The 18,338-nt window shown below is 69.5% G+C and overlaps 2 protein-coding genes across 2 annotated transcripts; both read left to right on the forward strand.

Moving 5' to 3' along the window:
* Nucleotides 1–473: 473 nt before the first annotated feature.
* GHDC (GH3 domain containing) lies at nucleotides 474–3,537 on the forward strand. Its single transcript, XM_086626672.1, is given in 9 exon segments — nucleotides 474–692; nucleotides 694–909; nucleotides 991–1,197; nucleotides 1,199–1,568; nucleotides 1,835–2,018; nucleotides 2,113–2,184; nucleotides 2,305–2,438; nucleotides 2,579–2,667; nucleotides 3,010–3,537. Coding segments are annotated over 9 exon segments (1,692 nt in total). The 3' UTR covers nucleotides 3,211–3,537.
* A 1,975-nt stretch (nucleotides 3,538–5,512) lies between these two features.
* On the forward strand, nucleotides 5,513–17,432 carry LOC104381852 (inactive phospholipase C-like protein 2). Its single transcript, XM_086626549.1, has 6 exons — nucleotides 5,513–5,689; nucleotides 11,647–14,136; nucleotides 14,354–14,557; nucleotides 15,074–15,149; nucleotides 16,930–17,039; nucleotides 17,247–17,432. The coding sequence occupies exons 1-6, from the start codon at nucleotides 5,513–5,515 to the stop codon at nucleotides 17,430–17,432; spliced, it is 3,243 nt and encodes a 1,080-aa protein (XP_086482675.1).
* The last annotated feature ends 906 nt before the right edge of the window (nucleotides 17,433–18,338 follow it).

An 18,338-nucleotide genomic window follows, 5' to 3' on the forward strand; every position in this document is an offset into this window, starting at 1 on the left:
CCCCGGGACCAGGCGCAGTTGGGGTCCGTGTCCCCAACTCCCCGAGAGCAGCGGGGCAGCTCCCCGGCATGCCCGGGGGGGCTGGCGCTGGGGAAGAGGTGGGTCTGGGGACGTTTCCTGGAGGAAAAAGCAAAGCGCACGAGACAAATTCCACCATTTCTTTGAAAGAAGGCTCTTTCTCTCGCCAAGGCGCGGAGAACGGGGGGGCTTTGCTCTGGGGTTTTAATTGCGATTTAAGTCCCCGCTGGACGGGGCGGCCGTGGCCGCGTCGGGTGTTTTGTAGAAAGAAGAAAACGAAACAAAACCCAAGGCGGAGCTGAGGGCGGGGGCGGCGCCGGTCGCGGCCGTTCGCCGTCATTTCTGCCGGAGGCGGAATAGCCGCGGGGCAGCGGGGCCAGGGGCGGCCCGGTGCCCGCGTCCCTGCTCGGGGGCGGCGGGCGCGCTGTGCCGGTAGCGGCGGTGCGCGCCCCGGGATGCTGCCCGCGGTGGCGGTGGCCGTGGCTGTAGCCGTGGCGGTGGCCGTGGCCGTGGGGCTGCCCGTCGCCCCCGCGCTGCGGCACCGCCTGGCCCGCTCCGCGCTGCACCGGGCCGCGGGCTGGTACCGGCGGCGGCTGGAGCGGCTGGGCAGCGAGGTGCGGCTCGGCCAGGAGCGGCGGCTGCGGCGGCTGCTGCCCGTCGGCACGGCCCGCGGTGAGAGCGGGGCGGCGGGGCGGGCGGCGGGGCGGGCGGGGGGGTCCGCCGGGGGTCGTCCCTCCTCACGCCACCTCTCTCTCGGCAGACTCGGAGGCTTTCCGGGAGCGGCACCCCCTGGGGCAGAGCTGCCCTGACGGGGCGCCCGGGGGGCAGGTCCCCCCGCTGCGCCCCTGGGCCCTGCTCCGCAGCTGCTGGGGCACCGACCCCTCGCTGCAGGTACGGGGCCGCGGGGCAGGGAGGGCAGCGTGGGCACCCTGCACAGGCTGCCCCGCCTGACCCCCGCCTCTCCCTGCGCAGGGGTCCCTGCTCTACCTGGATGCCCTCCGTGCCGCCTTCCCGAAGGCGCTGGACCGCTGGGGCACAGCCCTGCTCTCCTGGGCGCCCAGTGGCCCCTGCGCCCCGGCGGGCTGGCCCCTGCCCACTCTGTATTGCACCCCGGCCGAGGCGGGCACCCTGCCCTCGCGGGCTGCCACTCTGAGGGTGCAGCTGCTCTTCGCCCTGCGGGGTGCGCGCCCTGCGTGTGCTGGAGGCCGGGCTGGCAGCCGAGCTGCACGACGCGCTGGCGGCCCTGCATAGTGGCTGGCCCGGGCTGGCCCAGGACCTGGCGCTGGGCACACTGAGCCCCCAGCCTGGGCTGCCTGAGGGTGCGCGGGGACGGCTGCAGGCGCTGCTGGCCCCCGATTCCAGCCGGGCAGCTGAGGTCCGGGCTGAGTGCGCCCGCGGCTTCGAGGGCATCGTGCAACGCCTGTGGCCACAGCTGGAGGTGGTGGTGGTGGGGACGGCACATGGTGCGGAACAGCTCTACTGCGACACCCTCCGCCAGGCCGACTGCAAGGGGCTGCCCTTCTACTGCCCCTTCTACCAGGCGGCAGGAGGTGAGTGTCGGGCACGCAGGGCTGTCCCTGAGCCTGCCCTGGGTGCGTGGGGGAACTGCTGCTGTATGGCAGCACGAACCCCTCTGCCCCCGCAGACACGGGTGCATCTCTGTGTGATGTCCCTCCCTGGAGAAACCTGCTGCTCCCTGAAAACAGCTCTGTCCTGGCACCAGCCAAGAGGTTCTCCCTTCGAGGGGAGTGAGGCTGTGTGGGCAGGGACAGGGGGTTTGGGGGGCTCACACTGACCCGTGCTGCACTCTGCCCAGCCCTGCTCGGTGTGAACCTGTGGCCAGAGGAGCCAATGCCCCGATTCCTGCTGTGCCCCGACTGGGCTTTCTACGAGTTCCTGCCCTGCCCAGCTGAGGAGGAGCCACAGACGGTGCTGCTGGACGAGCTCTGGGAGGGACGCGAGTACGGGCTGGTCCTGACGGCCCGACCTGGAGAGTACAGGTGCCTCCTCCCTGCCGCGGTGGTCCAGGGGGCTGTCTGCCCCAGCCCCGAGTGCCTGGCACCGGCCCCCTTCACAATCCCCTTGCCCATGCAGGTGCTGTGCCAGGGAAGTGCTGAGGGTGACCGGCTTCCACAAGCAGTGTCCCATGGTGGAGCCCGTGCGCAGGTGAGGACACCCCAGCCTCTGCCCTCATCTCGGGGAGCTCTGTGATGGGCAGGGTCTGGGTGGGATGGTGCTGCCAGCACCCCCAGAGTGGGGCACCCACCTCCGGCCCCTGTGCCGCAGGGAGAGTCAGGCACTGAGCGTGCGGGGAGAGAGCATCCCTGAGGAGCGGTTCTGCCAGAGCCTGTGCCGCGCCGTGGGCATGTGGCCGGGCGCTCGCCTGGTCGACTATGTCTGCGTGGAGAGTTCCCTGCTGGGTGAGTTCCCCTGAGAGCTGCCTCAGTGCCCTCAAAAGCACGGTTGGTGTTGCCCAGGGCTCTGCTGGCCCTCCTGTGCCCTGCTTGGCTCTGGCTCGCCTGTGCCCAGCAGCTTTAACATGCTTGTCGTGCTGCTGCAGGCGCTTCTTCGGGGGCTTATGCTCCCCACTACCAGGTGTTTGTGGAGCTGCGGGGCCTGCGGGACCTGTCGGAGGGGCAGCGCTACAAGGTGAGGGGGATGTGGGCTCAGCTCTGGGGCGGGTACCGCTGCCCACACCCTGCCTGCACCCTGCCCGCATGCTGCCCGCGGGGCGGGCAAGGCGGTGGGGTGGCCGCAGCCACGCAGTGGCGGTGCTGACCCAGCAGCCTCTGTGCCACAGAGATGCTTCGCTATGGGACTGGCTGGGGGGCATGGGCACAGCCCGGGGCTGGCTGGGGACACGGGCACAGCCCAGCCCTTCTTGGGGGGCTACAGCCACTGGCAAGGCCCTGGGCACTGGGGGACGTGACAGCCACTCTGCTGGGACGGCCAGTGTTGGAGCCATGCAGGCAGCCTGCCCTCTCTCTGCAGCTGGACCAGTGTCTCCAGGAGGATTTCCCCGTCTATAAATCCTTCCGCTTCAAGGGCAGCATCGGGCCCCTGCGCCTGCACCTGGTGGGGGCCGGGGCCTTCGCCCGGTTGCGGGAGGCACTGGGCTCCCCCATCCCCATGCCCAGGGTCCTGCGGGAGGAGCGGCTGCTGCAGCTCATCCAGGGCACCGTCATCTCCTAGGGCAGCCCGGGGGTCCAGCAGCCCTCCCGCCCCTGGGGTTCACTTGGGATGTGCCCTCCAGGAAGGGAGCAGGGCCAGGTCCCTGATGGGGGGCGCAGGGTGCCCAGCCCTGGAGGGTTTGGCTAAGTGGAGCAGATGCAGCCAATGAGATCGACTGTGTCCCTGCTCCACTGTGTCAGCGGGTGCTGGTGGGCACCTCCCTCGGTGCTGCCTGCAGGGATGGAGCGGGACACGCAGCACATTCCAGCCCCAGGGCCAGCCCGGGCCTCTCGCCAACAGACCTGGCCCTTGGCTGGGCTGTTTGGGCACAGGGTGGGACCCCGGGTGCTTGGGAGCATCACGGGGCAGTGGGGTCCTGGTGCCAATGGGCATGGCTTGCCCCACTCTGCTCAGTGCCTTGGCAGCACCCGCAGGCAGCCACAGCGGAGCGGGCGCCTGTGCCTTTCCCGAGGGACGCCTCGGCCATCACACCCCACAGCTGGTGCAGGGTGGACAGCGGTGACCTCCCTGGGAGCAGGAGGAGCAGCGGAGCCGTGGGCCCTTGCGGGAGCGCGGCTCATCCCTGTGCTGAGCTCCAGGGCCCTGTGGCATTGTGTTCCCTGGCAGGGACACTGTGGGCAGGGACACCATGGGCAGGGCACAGGATGGCCGGTGGTGGCAGGTGCCAGCTGCCACAGAGCAGCCCCTCCACAGGGCTCCAGCTCATGTCTGCTGGTTAAGGAAACAATGAGCTCCAGCAAGGGCTGATTTTAGCGTTTAAAAAAACAGAAGCAAAATAAAGGAGGATTATCTGTCAAAAATAAATAAAGGCCAGCACTCTGGGACTGATTTTTTTATACTATTATTTTTAATCCTCATTAAAGAGATTGCGTGATGACAGCCCTGACTGCTCCGGTGGTTGCGAAGTTGCTGTTGTTTCCTCGGGGCTCCTGGGGAAGGGGCAGGCATGAATATTTCACCAGTTGAGCGGCTGGCTGGGGCTCTGGGGGCAGCTGGCTCCTCGTGCCTGTGAGGCACAGATACCAGGCGGGAGGGATGGGTCCTGTCCCCTCCTGCTCGTTAAGGTGTGCTTTAAGGGCTGGAGAGCCGGGTGCTTGGGGACCCTGCTGTGCAGGCAGCTGCTGTCGGGGTGGGCACAAGCCAGGCCGCTGGCAGAGGACAATGTCTTGAACAAGGTCCACACAAAGCATTGCCCTGGCACAGCGGAAACCTCGGCCAGGGATGGAGACCAGGCCAAGGCCCCTTCCCTCCATCCCTGCTGGAAAAAAAGCCTCAAGCGAAATTCCTGCTGCAAGTAGGGGAGAAGCTGTGGCTGGGGGATACCTGCAACTGGAGGGGGGACTGCCTGGGAGGGGCTGTGAACCTGGATTGCTGATGGCACGGTGGGGTCACTGGTGCTGGGTTGGCCAGCATTGGTGTGCCAGGCACTGGCAGGGTACAAGCTGGGGTTTAGTGGGGAGTAGGGTGGGTGTGGGGCTGGATAAAGACCGAGGTGGTGACGCCGGGCTCTGGGGCGATCTGAGGGGGGCTCCTAGGCAGCCGTGCTCTGGCAGAGACTTGCACAACAGGATCCACTGCCCATGGGGCTGCTGGTCCCGCTGCCTGTGCCATGCACACCCCACGGGTGCCTGCACCTGGGGCAAGCCTAGCCCTTCCTGGGGGCCCTGCAGTGACCTGGCTTGGCCAGGCTGTGGGGCAGGGGGTGCCAGGTTGCAGGGTGCAGGCTGGGTTTGGGTGCTGGGTGCAGAGTGCGGGTGGAGCGGGATGTGCAGCACACACCAGCCCCGGGGCCAGGCTGCGGGGTGCAAGGTCAATTCGAGGGCCAGGCTGCAGGGTGCAGTCTTGTTTTGGGTGCCAGGCTGCGGGTGCCAAGGCTGCAGGGTGTGGGCCGGGTTTGAGTGCCAGGCTGCAGGGTGCAGGCTCATTTCGGGTACCAGGATGCAGGGCGTGGGCTGGGTGGGGGTGCTCGGCTGCAGGATACGGGCTTGGCCGAGGTCCCACCGGCATGGGGCAGCCGCCGGGCCCGGGCGCTGCGGCGCTGGGTGGAGGCCGTGGGGGTGCCCCGGCAGCGGGAGGTGCCGGTGCCCGGTGCCCGGTGCCTGTCCTCCCTCCCCGCCGCTGCAGCCCGGGGCGGGGGGGCCGCGCCGTCCCCGTCCGCGTCCCCGCCCCCGGCCCGGCCCGTCCCCTCCTCCCGGCCGCGCCGCCTCCCGCCCGATCCGCCACTGAGCCCGCAGCGGCGGCGGGCGCAGGCTCCGGGGGCGCCCGGGGCCCCGCGGCGGCCGCTGCCCTGAGGCCGCGGGGGATGGCGGAGGGGCCCCGGGGCGCCCCGCCGCCGGGCTCGCCCCGCCCCGCCGCGCCGCTGCCCAACGGGCCCCGCGGCGGCGGCGGCAGCCCCGGCTCGGGCTCGGGCAGCAGCAGCCGCGAGGACTCGGCGGAGCGGAGCCCCGCGCCCCCCGCGCCCCGGGCCAGCATCATGAAGGTGAGAGCCCCGCACCGGCCCCGGCCCCGGCCCCTCCCGCCATCCCCGCCCCCGGAGCGGGCTCCGGCGCCCCCCGGGACCGGCGCCGCCCGGCACCTGCGCAGGGCTCGGGGGGCCGAACCGTGCCGAACTGCGCTGCGCGTCCCCCGGACCCGGAGCCAGCGGGCACTGGCCATGCCAGCCCGCCGTGCCCGCCGCCCCCCTGAGTTCCCGCCGTGCCCAGCCGGGCACTGCCTGCACCGGCGGGCCGGGCTGGCAGAGCCGCGGGGCAGCTGCAGTCCCGGATGGGTGCCCCTGGGGTCGCCCGCCCAGCCGGGCACGGGGTTTGCCCCCTGCCCGCGGCACCGGGCTCGCCGGGGCCACTCTCGCCGGGGCTGGCACGGCAGCCCCTCGCCCTGCCCAGCACCGCGGGTCCCCAAGGGCAAAGCCCAGCTCGGGCTCCGGGCGCTACCGGGCCACGCCTGTGCCCCTGGCGCGGCCGTGCGAAGCCGTGCGGGCCCGTTCCTGCGGGCCCCCTGCACGGCCACGCCGCTCCCGCCGCAGGTGCAGTGCCGCAGCATCGCCCTGTCCTGCTCGGGGCACCCATGGGTGCCGGTGAGGAGACGCCTGTTCCTGGCTCCCCAGCACCTTCCCCTCTCCCGTGCTCCCTCCTGCGAAGGTGCTGAGCCTTGGGCCGGGCCTGGCCAGCTCCCGACCTGCTCCCGACACCTCCCCGGAGCCGGTGCCATGGCCTGGCAGGGGCACCGGCGGGGCCGTGGGCCAGGGAAGGTTTTGGGGCGGGCTCCCACGCGGGTGGGCAGCGGGTCACACGCATGCTTTGCTAAATGACCCTCCCTAATTGCACTTACGCCGGCGTTGCTTGCTGACACAATAGGTCGCGTCCGCCCGGGACCTGCCTCCCCGCTCCTGGCAGCCTATTTTAAGCCGGGCTTGCTCCGGTGCTATTAATACCCTGCGTGGGGACTGGTCCCGTGGTGCCAGCCCGGCCCCGGTCTCCTGCCCCTGGGACTCAGTTCCCCAGAGGCATCGGCCCCTCCCCAGGGGACCCCACGCCCGCCCAGGCTCCCACTGCAAACTGTTGCGGGAGCAGCCAGGCTGTGCCCGTGTGGTGACAGCCAGGAGCCCTCCCAGTGCTCCGGTACAGCCAAGGGCCGGCCCGACACCGGCTGTGCCCAGTTTCCTCGGGGACCTCGCTGGGGTCTGGTGCTCTTCACGGGGCTGGGCAGCGTGCCTCCCTGCTGCTGCCCGCCCAGGGCCGGCCACGGGCACCGCGGGCGGGAGGGGAACTCCTCGCTTGACCCCGGGCTGGACGCATCCCCCCGTCACCATCGTGCGTCACTGAGGGATTTGGCCTCACGTGAAGGTCAGGTGGCCAAGGGCCAGCACTGGTGGGGGAGGGCTCTGGTGCTGGAGCAGGTCAGACCTGGCCAGAGTCCCCAGGGTGTGCTGGTCCTTCATGCATCTCCGAGTCCATCTGGGGCCTGATCCTGCCCTGGCACTGGAGGGCTGCGGTTCCCAAATCCTGCAGCCGTGAGTTCCCCAGGCTGAGCCTGTTTGTGCCCCAGGATCCCGACTGTGCTGAGCCCCTCCTTGGGCTGAGGCAGGCGGGCAGGGGACAGTGGGCAGATACGCTGCCCGTGGGACCACGCAGGCACTGGCTGTGCCATGCCATGCTCCTCCTGCCCTTGCCTGTTCGGAAGCAGCAATCCTGTCCCTGAGTGGAGATGAGGGACAGAGCGTGTCCTCCCCTCCAGCGCCTCTGCTGCGAGGCTCGGCCAGCCGCCGGCACCTGAGACCCCTCTGTGCCTGGGCTCTCCCTGGCTGGGAGCGGTGGCCTGGAGCAGCTCTGCACAGCGGCTGGAGAGAGAATGGTGGTGGCTGGAAGGGTCTATGGGGACCCCCAGCAGGTCTGGGCCCCAACCAGCCCCAGCAAGACCTGGGGAGCAGCTGCCCGATCCCGAATCCCTGGGAGATGCTGAGGCCATTCCCGTGCTGTCAGGTCTGTGGCAGATTTGCTGCTCCCCTGCACGGTGGTGGGTGGGAGTCAGGGGCTGCACCCGCAGCTCAGCCGCAGTGCCCGTGTGGGGGCTGCAGGGCAGGGAGGGGGCCCAGCACCGCGAGCCCGGCTGCAGCTTGGAGGAGGGGTACAAACGAGCCGTGGGCAATGGGGCAGCAGCCGGGCAGGGACTGGCTGCTGATGAAGTGGAGGCACATGTGGGAAGAGCTGCCGGCTCTGTTATTTTTCGGGATTTCCAGAAAAGGCTGGAGGAGTGAATCTGAAAGTGAGAATCGACAGCTGTGCTGGGGCAGGGGGAGCCCGGTCAGCAGCAGAGCTGGCCCCGTACAGCATCCCCGTGCCCTGGCTAGAGAACCTGCTCCCTGCTTTCTTCCCAGGCTGGGAGCGGAGGGGGCTGGAGTCCGGTGTGCTGGGAGGATGCTGGAGAGGGACTGCGGGACTATTCGGTCTGTTCCTCTCTGCTGCAGGAGGTGACCCTTCCCAGCACCCCTCTGTCCTGTCCCCTGCGTGGGCCCCCTCCCCATCCCGTGCCAGCCCCAGGAGCTGTGCGATGCCCCTGCACGGGGCTCTGCTCCACGGCCCTCGCTGGGTAGCGGCAGCTGGTGCTGTGGGGAGTGGATGTGTCACTCGCTCTCTTCTTGGCAGGGAACAAACACCGGTAGGAAAGCCCTGGCTGTGCCTGGCCTCCCACTGCCTCCGCTCCGGCGCTGCCGGCTGTTGCCGCCTGCCTGCACCCCTGCTCGCGCTGCCCAGCCCAGGATGGGGGCAGTGGGAGAAACGGGGACCTGGACAAACCGTCTGCAGATGAGTCACGTCACCTGTCCCATGGGTGAAATGCGGCCCCACCACACACCCCGTGGCCGGGAGGGGGGTCCTGCTGCCAGCAGGGGCGATGGTGGTCGTGCTCCCCTGGCTGGGCAGCAGAGCTGCGGTCAGGCAGCGCCTCAGCCCCAGAGGCTTTCGGTTCCTCTGTCTCCTGCTGTCACAAGCTGCTGCACAGCGGGGACACCCCTGGCCGGGCCTCGGGGGATAACGGGAAGGGAGGGGCGGCTGACGGGCCCTTCCCCATCCCTGTGCTTGAGAGAGGTTGTTTGGCCAGTAACGGTGGTAGTCACGTGGCGGCCGAGATTAGGGCTGCCATGCTTGCCAGGGCACTGATCGCGGGAGGTAATTGACTGAAGAGGTGCTTAGCACGTGCTACAGAGCCGGGCAGGGCATGGGCAGCTGGGTTCAGACGTGCCCTCCATGCCCAGCCAGATGCCCACGCTCGCCATTGGCATCATGGTTGGCATCGGCATCATGGTCACGTCTTCCCTCCGCGGAACCAGGCTATGTGGGTGTGATCTGTGTGGCAGCGCTGGCAAAAGCCCTGCCTGCTCGCTGCCAGCTGGGCGGCACCGTGTCTGGGACGCCCTGCTCGTGCCGGAGCCCTGCGCCGTGACCAGGGATGCTCTGTGCTCCCGCGGCCGTGGGCACCGCATCCTCCTGCCTCCGCTGCCAGCCTGATGGAGCTCTGCAGCCCAGCTGCCTGCGCTACTCCTGCCTGCACCGCTCCTGCCCGCACCTCGTGAGCGCGTAGTAGGGTGTCCTCAGGGTCGAAGGGCGCCTGGGAAGCGCCTGTGTAAGGGGCTACTGCGGAGCAGCGGCTTTTCCCTGCAGGTGCCCAGGCCGGGGTGAGAAGCTGGCAGGTGGCTGCGGGCAGGAGGCCTCACGCAGCTGCTGCCACCCGCTCGCCGGCCACAAACGCGTTCGGCGGCAGCAGGCGCTGGGTGCTCCTGGAGCGGGGCGGCAGCGGCGCCCACTGAGGGTCGCCTGCGCAGATGAGGAGCGCAGAGCCTGTGTGCCACAGGGCACTCTCGGATCTGTGCCACACGTCTGCACCCCAAAGTGCAGCAGCAGGCACCCCCTGCCCTTCCCACACCTGGGGGCATGGGGGGCTGCGGGGAGGGCGTTTGAGTTTTTGCCCTTAGCCGGGGGTGGCACGGGGCCTGGCGAGGCTGACACGGAGGGGAGGGTCTGCCTGCCCGCGGTGGGCGCAGCTGGTGGCAGGTCCCCGGGCGCTGGGTGCAGGCGGGCCCCCCGCCCGTGTTTCCTTTCCGGATGGATTTCCTGTTTTCGGCTGTGGGGCCCGGTGCGGAGCCGCCCGGGGTGGGGTGCGCAGGGCGGGGAGCGGGTCCGCAGAGATGCGGGGGTCCTGCCCGGGGCGGGAGAGGGCCGCTTCCCGGTGCCAGCCATCACCCCGCGGGGGGGCGAGGGCCGGGGCTGCCCGTCAGTGCGGCGCTCAGATTGCGGCTCGCAGGCAGCATCCGGCGGCTCGACGAGTCCTTGCTGGTGGGGCTGGTCCTCGGCGTGACCTGCGGCTGAGCCCCCGCCGACCGGGGCTGGCCGGGGTCCCGCACCTCGGCATGGCAGCCCCCGGCAGCCGGGACCCTGCCTCGGCCCTGAGGGTGATCGTGCCCGGTGGGCAGTGCGGCTCCGGGGGATGCCGTGCATCGCCCCCCGCCCCAGCCCTGCCCTCTGCCCCTCTCCCCCGCAGCGGAGGGGGCAGCGGCCGCTGGCCGGGGGACCCGGGAGCCGGCTGGGCAGGGGGCACCCCCGGGAGCCGGCTGGCACAAAAGTCGGGTGCTGGCGCTCGGCCGGCTCCCCGGAGCAATCTGGCAGCGAGAGGACGCCAACAGCTCCTGGATCCGAGCTGGGGAAGCAGCCCCCCGCCAGGCTGAGGGGGGGTCTGCCTTAGCCAGCAGGCAGCGAGGCTGCAGAGGAACAGTGCCACTGCCCGCTGACTGCCCCTGCCCGGGAAGGCAGCAGGATCCAGTTGGCTCTAATGCAGGGCCGAGGGCTGGGGATGGTTCCCCCTTACCCGGGACGTGGTGTCCCGGGCAGCCCGGGGGGGCAGATCCAGACCCTCCAGGGCAAGGCACAGGGATGTGCTCGCCCAGGCTACCAGCTGTTCTGCAGCTGCCCTGCGCAGGAGGTGGGGAAGCTCTCGGGGGGCTGGAGGGGGACACCCCTTGCCCCTAATCCGGGCAGCTGGGCTGGACCTGCCTGTGCCAGAGCCACCACCAGATTAGAGGTGACTCACCATAATCTTGAAGTGGATTAAATCTCCTCCTGCTGCACTACTTAATGAAATCCATCCCATAATATGCTCCCGGCCCTGCTGTTCTCCCTCATCCCCCACCCCCTCCAGCCCCTTGGCAACAGGGTCCCCTTCCCCGCTGAGGGGCAGGGTTGGCACAGGGGTATGGACAGACCGTGGCACGGGGTGCAGGCAGCCCATACCCCCGTGACCCCATACGGGCAGCAGCAGCCGCAGGCTCTGCCGGATGGGGCCGTGGGCCGCCCTTGTCCCCAGTGCCTGGCACTTGCAGGTGCTCCCCAGGAGCAGCTCTGCCTGTGCACCGTTTGGGTCGCCCCAGGCGTCCTCGCACCCTGCTGCCATGGTGCCCAGGGTCAGTGCCTGGGGTCGGCGCAGGGGAAGGCATGAGGGGCCGTGGCGTGTGCCACTCTGCAGGGATGGGGCTGCTGTGGCACAGGCTGGTCTTGCTGGGCACCTGTTTTCCTCCATCATCCCCAGGTTGAGGAGACGGGGACCATGCTGGGCTGCCTGTGCATGGCCGTGCCTCCGAGGGTGAGTGAGCAGTGGGGAAGGATCCGGCTCAGGGCCGGGAGCAGGAAGGAAGGAAGGAAAGCGGAGTTAAAATAAGCCCAGCAGTGAGCCGTGGGGGAGGCCCGGGCTGGAGCCGGCTCTCGGCCACCAGGGAGAGGGTTGGACTGGGGTGGACTGGGCTTCACGTAGCGCTGGGGCACCCTGGGGTGCTGCGCTGTGCATTGGGGCTGGGGTGGGGAGAGCGGGCGGCAGGAGGGCACCGCGAGCTGCTGGGGCATGTGCTGCCTGCCCCATCCCTGACGGCTCTGCCTCTTTCTCCCACCCTGGCAGGATGGCTCCCGGCAGCGGCCGCCGCAGAAGAAGAAGACGGTGTCGTTCAGCACGATGCCCAATGACCGCAAGATCAACAGCACGGCCGCCTGCATCTCCTTCATGCTGGAGGGCTGCGAGCTGAAGAAGGTGCGCTCCAACTCCCGCATGTACAGCCGCTTCTTCGTGCTGGACGCCGACATGCGCTCCGTGCGCTGGGAGCCCTCCAAGAAGGACTCGGAGAAGGCCAAGATCGAGATCAAGTCAGTCAAAGAGGTGCGTGTGGGCAAGAAGACGCCTGTCCTGCGCAGCAATGGCCTCTCCGACCAGTTCCCGGACGAGTGCGCCTTCTCCATCATCTATGGAGACAACTATGAGTCCCTGGACCTGGTGGCCAGCTCGGCCGACGTGGTGAGTGCCTGGGTGATGGGGCTCCGGTACCTGGTGTCCTATGGGAAACACACTCCTGAGGCACCCGGGACCGGCCACCCCAGCCTCCGGACATCCTGGATCTCCTCCGTCTTTGACCTCGCTGACCTGGAGAAGTCTGGCCGCATCCCCGTGTCCCGGGCCGTGCAGCTGATCAAAGCGCTCAACCCAGGCATGAAGACCTCCACCATTGAGCTGAAGTTCAAGGAGCTGCAGAAGGCCAGCGAGCGTCCTGGTGTGGAGGTCGCCTGCGATCTCTTCGTGGAGGCGTACTGCGAGCTCTGCACCCGCCCCGAGATCTTCTTCCTGCTGGTGCAGTTCTCCAGCAACAAGGAATACCTGGGCCTGAAGGACCTGCTGATGTTCCTGGAGGTGGAGCAGGGCATGGAGGGGGTGACGGAGGAGAAGTGTTTGGAGATTGTCAGCAAGTACGAGCCCTCCAAGGAGGGCCGGGAGAAGGGCTACCTGGCCATCGATGGCTTCACGCGCTACCTGCTCTCCGCCGACTGCTCCATCTTCGACCCGCAGCACCGCAGGGTGTGCCAGGACATGGCGCAGCCCCTCTCCCACTACTACATCAGCTCTGCCCACAGCGCCTGCCTGCTGGAGGACAACTTCTGGGGCCGCTCGGACATCAGCGGCTACATCAGCGCCCTGGGCCTGGGCTGCCGCAGCATCGAGCTGGTGCTGTGGGACGGCCCCGAGGGCGAGCCCGTGGTCTACACCAGCCCCTCGGCCGCCTCCTGCGTGCCCTTCCGCACCGTGGTGGGGCTGATCGACCAGCACGCCTTCGCTGCCTCCGCCTACCCCCTCATCCTCTGCCTGGTGGTGCGCTGCTCGGCCCCCCAGCAGCGTCTCGCCGCCCAGTGCCTGCGCAAGACGCTGGGGGAGAAGCTGTACCTGGAGCCCCCCAACCCCGCCGCGTCCTACCTGCCCTCCCCGGAGCAGCTCAAGGGCCGCATCCTCATCAAGGGCAAGAAGCTGCCGCCCGGCTGCGAGGACAGCGAGGGGGAGGTGTCGGACGAGGAGGAAGGCTGGGAGCTGGCACGGCGGCTGGGCCAGGAGGAGCAGGAGGCACCGGAGGGAGGTGGCCCGCGGCGGGTGCGCCTCAGCCGCGAGCTCTCGGAGCTGGTGAGCCTCTGCCAGGCTGTCCCCTTCCAGGACTTCGAGAGCTCGCGGCGGGGGCAGCGCTACTGGGAGATGTGCTCCTTCAGCGAGGTGGAGGCGGGACGCTTCGCCAACGAGTGCCCGGCCGAGCTGGTGAGCTACAACAAGCGATTCCTCTCCCGTGTCTACCCCAGCCCCATGCGCATCGACGCCAGCAACATGAACCCCCAGGACTTCTGGAAGTGCGGCTGCCAGATGGTGGCCATGAACTACCAGACACCAGGGCTCATGATGGACCTGAACGCAGGCTGGTTCCGGCAGAACGGGGCTTGCGGCTACGTCCTCCGCCCCGCCATCATGCGGGAAGAGGTCTCCTACTTCAGTGCCAATGCCAAGGACTCCCTGCCCGGGGTGCCCGCCCAGCTCCTGCACCTCAAGGTCATCAGTGGGCAGAACCTGCCCAAGCCCAAGGGCTCAGGGGCCAAGGGGGAGGTGGTGGAGCCCTACGTCTGTGCCGAGATCCACGGCATCCCAGCCGACTGCGCCGAGCACCGCACCAAGACAGCCCTGCAGAGCGGGGACAACCCTGTCTTCGATGAGAGCCTGGAGTTCCAGATCAACCTGCCAGAGCTGGCCGTCCTGCGCTTCGTCGTGCTGGACGACGACTACATTGGGGACGAGTTCATCGCCCAGTACACCATCCCCTTCGAGTGCCTGCAGCCCGGCTACCGCCACGTCCCTCTCCAGTCCCTGGCTGGGGAGCCCCTGCCCCACGCCACCCTCTTTGTGCATGTGGCCATCACTGACCGCCGCGGCGGTGGCAAGGGGCACCGCCGGGGTCTGGCGGGGCGCCGGGGCCGCCGGGTGCGGGAGTACACCTCCACCAAGGCCACCGGCATCAAGGCCATTGATGAGGTCTTCCGGACGGCCACCCAGCCGCTGCGGGAGGCCACCGACCTGCGGGAGAACGTGCAGGTACGGACCCCGCGGAGGCACCGGGGGCTGCTGGTTTCTGCAGGGGAGGACGGGGCCAGACCATGAGAGGTGCCCGGGCGTCCCCCCTCTTCCATGGGGAATGCAGGCGAGGAGCCTCATCCGGAGCAGGGAGCCGGGGGAAACGGGGACATTCCCAGCCTGGGGGCTCTCGGGAGCCCTCCCAGGCTGAGCCCCTGACACCGGTCTCTGCCCGCAGAACGCGCTGGTCTCCTTCAAGGAGCTGTGCGGGCTGACGCCCGCCGCCAACATGAAGCAGTGCATCCTGACAGTGGCCGCATGGCTGCTGCACAGCGACAGTGCGCCCAGCGTCACCCTCAACCTGGCAGAGCGGTACCCCCCCATGGAGGCCCAGGGCCCCATCCCAGACCTGCTGCGCAAGGTCCTCACCGCCTACGAGACGGTAAGCGCCGTCCCGCCGGGACTCAGCTCCTCACGGGGATGCTCCGTGGGGCCGGCGGCACCGGGATCACTGCCCAGCCCAGGACGGGGAACCCCGAACTTGCTGCGCCCATCCCAGTGCAGGGGGAGGTTGGGGGGGGCTGCGTGGGGGACTGCCCGGGAAGGAGTATTGTCGAGGCGCAGGCTTGCCCGGCTCGGTACGAGCCCTGGGACGCCGCAGCCCCTGTCCCCTGCCTGCGTCCTGGGCATCCTGCAGTCCTGCCTGGCGGGAGAAATCCCATTAATAGCTGCAGCTGGAGCCGCTTCCTTCCTTTGTGTTGGAGGGGGACCTGGGCGCCGGCCAGGCGCTGGTCACACTGCACCTGGCTGCACGTGGTGGGGCAATGAGCGCCAGACCCCGGCTGCCACGCTGGGGCGAGGGGCAGCCCCTGCCCGAGCCCCTTCTCCCTGTCCGCTCTGCCGGGGGCTACCCAGGGCCGGGGGCTGCCCAGCTCCTCACGCCACCCCCTCTCCCCAGATGATCCAGACCAGCCGGACACTGATCGAGTCCGCCGACACGGTGTACGGAAAGCTCATCCAGGCACAGCAGGCAGGTGGGTCCGGGGAGGGCAGGCCCAGCCCTGGCACTGCTCCATGCCACAGACCTGGGCACGGGGGGTGTCGTGCCCCAGTGCTGGGCTGGGGGCACGTGTCCCCACAGGGCTCTTGCACCAGGCTCTGGACATGGGCACAAGCACGGCCGAGCATACTGGCATTTTTCACCGTGCACTTGCACACCCACGGCGCTTGGCGGAGGACAAGGGGTGCGTCTCTGCACCCCAGGTGGGTGTGTGCCCGGCCAGAGTTTAGCCGCAGAGCAGCCGGGACCGGCCGACCACGGGAACGATTTCCGCTGGGGCAGCCCCGAGCCCGGCGCTGCACTTTCCCCATGTCCTGGCGGCACGGGGTGGGCGCGGAAGCTGCCCGGTGCCAGGTGCTGCCAGGGTGCTGTGGTGCCAGGCTGCCTGTGCCAGGGCAAGGTGCTGGGCGGGTGGGCTGCAGGGGCAGTGCGGGAGCAGGGGGAGAGAGGGAGGGGAGCGGAGGAGGCTGATGAGGAAGCGGGGAAGAGTCATTAGCTGCCAAACGCCAGAATATAATTAGCACCAGAAATAACAGACGGACTGATGGTAGAAGTGGCAACTGAATGTTACAACTCCCGAGACACACGGCTGAACCCACGCGGGCAGGTGCTGCCAGCTGCCTGCCCCGGACCCCCTCCGCCTGCCCCCGCCCCGACGGCTGCCCAGGACCCCGACCCACTGAGTGGTTGTCAGTGCCTGGAGCGGGGCCAGGGGGCAGCCCTGGCCACCCCTGGCTGCTCGTGTGGGCTCACCGCGGGGCTGGGAGGGCTGCCAGGAGCTGGAGGGACCGGGGAGGAAGGAGGGGGCCCTGCTCTGCCACCCCAGCCTGGTGCCAGCCTTGCTGCCAGCAGCCCTGTTTGTTCCCTGCCCGCGCCGCAGCCCGGAAATCTCCCTGAGCTTTCAGCTCCGCTGCTGCTGCCAGCGCTGGAGGGAGCAGAGGGGGGGGCACGGGCTGTGGGGCTGGGGTGTGGGGCACGGGTGGGCTCTGCACCCTCCTGTGCCACTCTGGCAGCTGGAGTCCTGCTGCTGTGCTGGGGGAGTGTCGTGGGGCAAGGAGGCTCTGGGGTGTGCGGCCACCGCTGCTGCCTCTGCCCGACCCCTCGAGCCCTGGGTGCTGCCCGTCCCTGGGTGCTGCCCATCCCTGCTTTCACCCTGGCTGCATTGCGGATGAGCCCCTGCCATGCCAGCCTGGCCCGTGCCCGGCTGGCGGGTGCTGCGGGGTTGGGGAGGGTGCCAGCTGCGGGTGGGGGTGCGGAGCTGGGGGCGTGCTGATTGACGGCGCGTGGGCGAGCAGGCTTGCGTGGGAGCCCTCGTGTGGGCCCGGAGCCGGTGCTGCGTCAGGAGGGGTAAATATAGCACCCGCTCACGAGGACGTCACGCGGTGCGCGGCGCGGGGGCCTGCGCTCCGGTGGGGGGGCCCGGCAGCCCCGCTCTGAGCCCCCCAGGTGGGCTGTGGTGTGCAAGAGCCATGTCTCTGCCCGGGTAGTCACTGCCCTTCCGCACCCCGCAGCCTCCGGGACCCCAAAGTGCCAAGGGCTGGGGCTGAGCACGGTGCTGGGGTGGTGGGGGCTCCGTCAGCCCGTCCTTCCCAGCATGGAGCGGGCTCGGGGCTGCTGGGGTGGTGGGGAGCCCACCAACTTGCCCCCTCGTGCCGGGTGAAGGGTGTCCCTCCTCGGTCCCCGTCGGTGGTGGGCAGTGGCCGTCCCCGTGCACGTGCCCCCGTGCCCGCTGAGCGCCGCTCCGGTCCACGCAGGCATGGACTTCCACAAGGAGCTGCACCGCATCGAGGCCAAGGAGGGGCTGCGGGGCCGCAAGCTGCAGAAAGCGCTGGAGAGCTTCGCCTGGAACATCACCGTCCTGAAGGTGAGGGGCCGGGGCTGCGCGACCCCCGCCCCACCATGCCACCGCCGCCGTGCCGCCGCGCACCCAGGGGTGCTCCGGGAGCATAGGGGATGGCATGGATCCGCTCAGGGGTCCAGGTGGTGCCCGCGCCCGGCGAGCCCCCGAGGGTCTGGGCAGCCCGAGCCGCAGAGCCCCGGGGGCGGCCCCTGACGCCCCCTCCTCCCGCAGGGCCAGGCTGACCTCCTCAAGCATGCCAAGGCGGAGGCGCTGGACAACCTGTGGCAGATCCACAACGCGGGACAGTCCTGCGGCATCGGCAGGAACGGCTCAGCCTCGCCGGAGCCCTCCCGGCTGCGCGCCCCGCTGGAGCCCATCCCCGAGACGGAAGGAGGTGGTGACACGGCGTCCTGCTGACCCCGGCCTGGGGCTTGGGGGCCCGGACTGAGCACCCCCTGGCCGCAGGGACTGGGACCAGGGAGCCCCAGCCTGCCCATGGACGGGCAGCTGCCTGCCCACGGGCTCGGTGTGCGTGGAGGGACGTGTGCGGGGCTGGGTGCCGGCGCTCTGCCGTGCCGAGCGACGGGGAGGCTGGGGAGAGATGTCCCCGCTCCCGCTTGCCCCCGACCCCGAGCTCCCAGGGCCTCATCCGTCCCCCACATCTGCTTCTGGAGCAAGCGCTGTGCTGCGGGGCTGGCGGGGATGCTGGCACCCCGGTGCCTGGGTGCGTGTACCCCCAGCCCACTGTGCCAGACTCCTGTCTCTCCGTCCAGGGCTGCAGGTTTTGCCTTCGCCAGCCCTGGGGAAAACTGCCTGGCAGGAAGGGTCCTGGCTGGTCCACATCCCCTCTGTGTGGCAGCGGGTCCCTTCGCCTCTCTGGCATCGCAGGGGCTGAGAGGCTCTGGGGTGCAGTGGCCAGGGCTGGGGGGCTGCTGCAGACTGGCCTGCGCAGCAGATGTGAATTCTGGCATCAGGGAAACGTCGGGGCTTGAACGCCAGGGCAAGGGGGTCCTGGCACGAGCCATGGGCGAGGGGTGGTCTGGGGTCGGACCGGGGCTGTGGAGCGTTATAAAGAGTGCAAGACCCACCCCGGCGCCCTGCTGCTCCCTCCGCGTGCCTGGTGCAGGGCCAAGGTGGGAGGGGGTCACCAAAGGGGACGGAGGGTGGCACTGGGTACAGGCACCTTGGCAGCACCATCCTTTCCCTGGCACCAACCTAGTGCGGGGCGACGGCTCCCCACGTCAAAGAGCCGTGCGGCTGCCTGGCACCCCTTTGTTCAGGGAGGTAATTAGCCTAATGGGGCCGCGAGGAGCGGACCTTCAC

Source organism: Tauraco erythrolophus, chromosome 25, assembly GCF_009769465.1.
Source record: "Tauraco erythrolophus isolate bTauEry1 chromosome 25, bTauEry1.pri, whole genome shotgun sequence".
In the NCBI taxonomy this organism is placed as follows: Eukaryota; Metazoa; Chordata; class Aves; order Musophagiformes; family Musophagidae; genus Tauraco; species Tauraco erythrolophus.

Excerpts from the sequence above, each read along its gene's own strand:
- LOC104381852 (XM_086626549.1), top strand. The coding sequence starts at position 5,513 with ATGGCGGAGGGGCCCCGGGGCGCCCCGCCGCCGGGCTCGCCCCGCCCC. Across the intron at positions 14,137-14,353 it reads ACCTGCGGGAGAACGTGCAG|AACGCGCTGGTCTCCTTCAA; the intron begins GTACGGACCCCG and ends CTCTGCCCGCAG. Across the intron at positions 14,558-15,073 it reads TCCTCACCGCCTACGAGACG|ATGATCCAGACCAGCCGGAC; the intron begins GTAAGCGCCGTC and ends CCCTCTCCCCAG.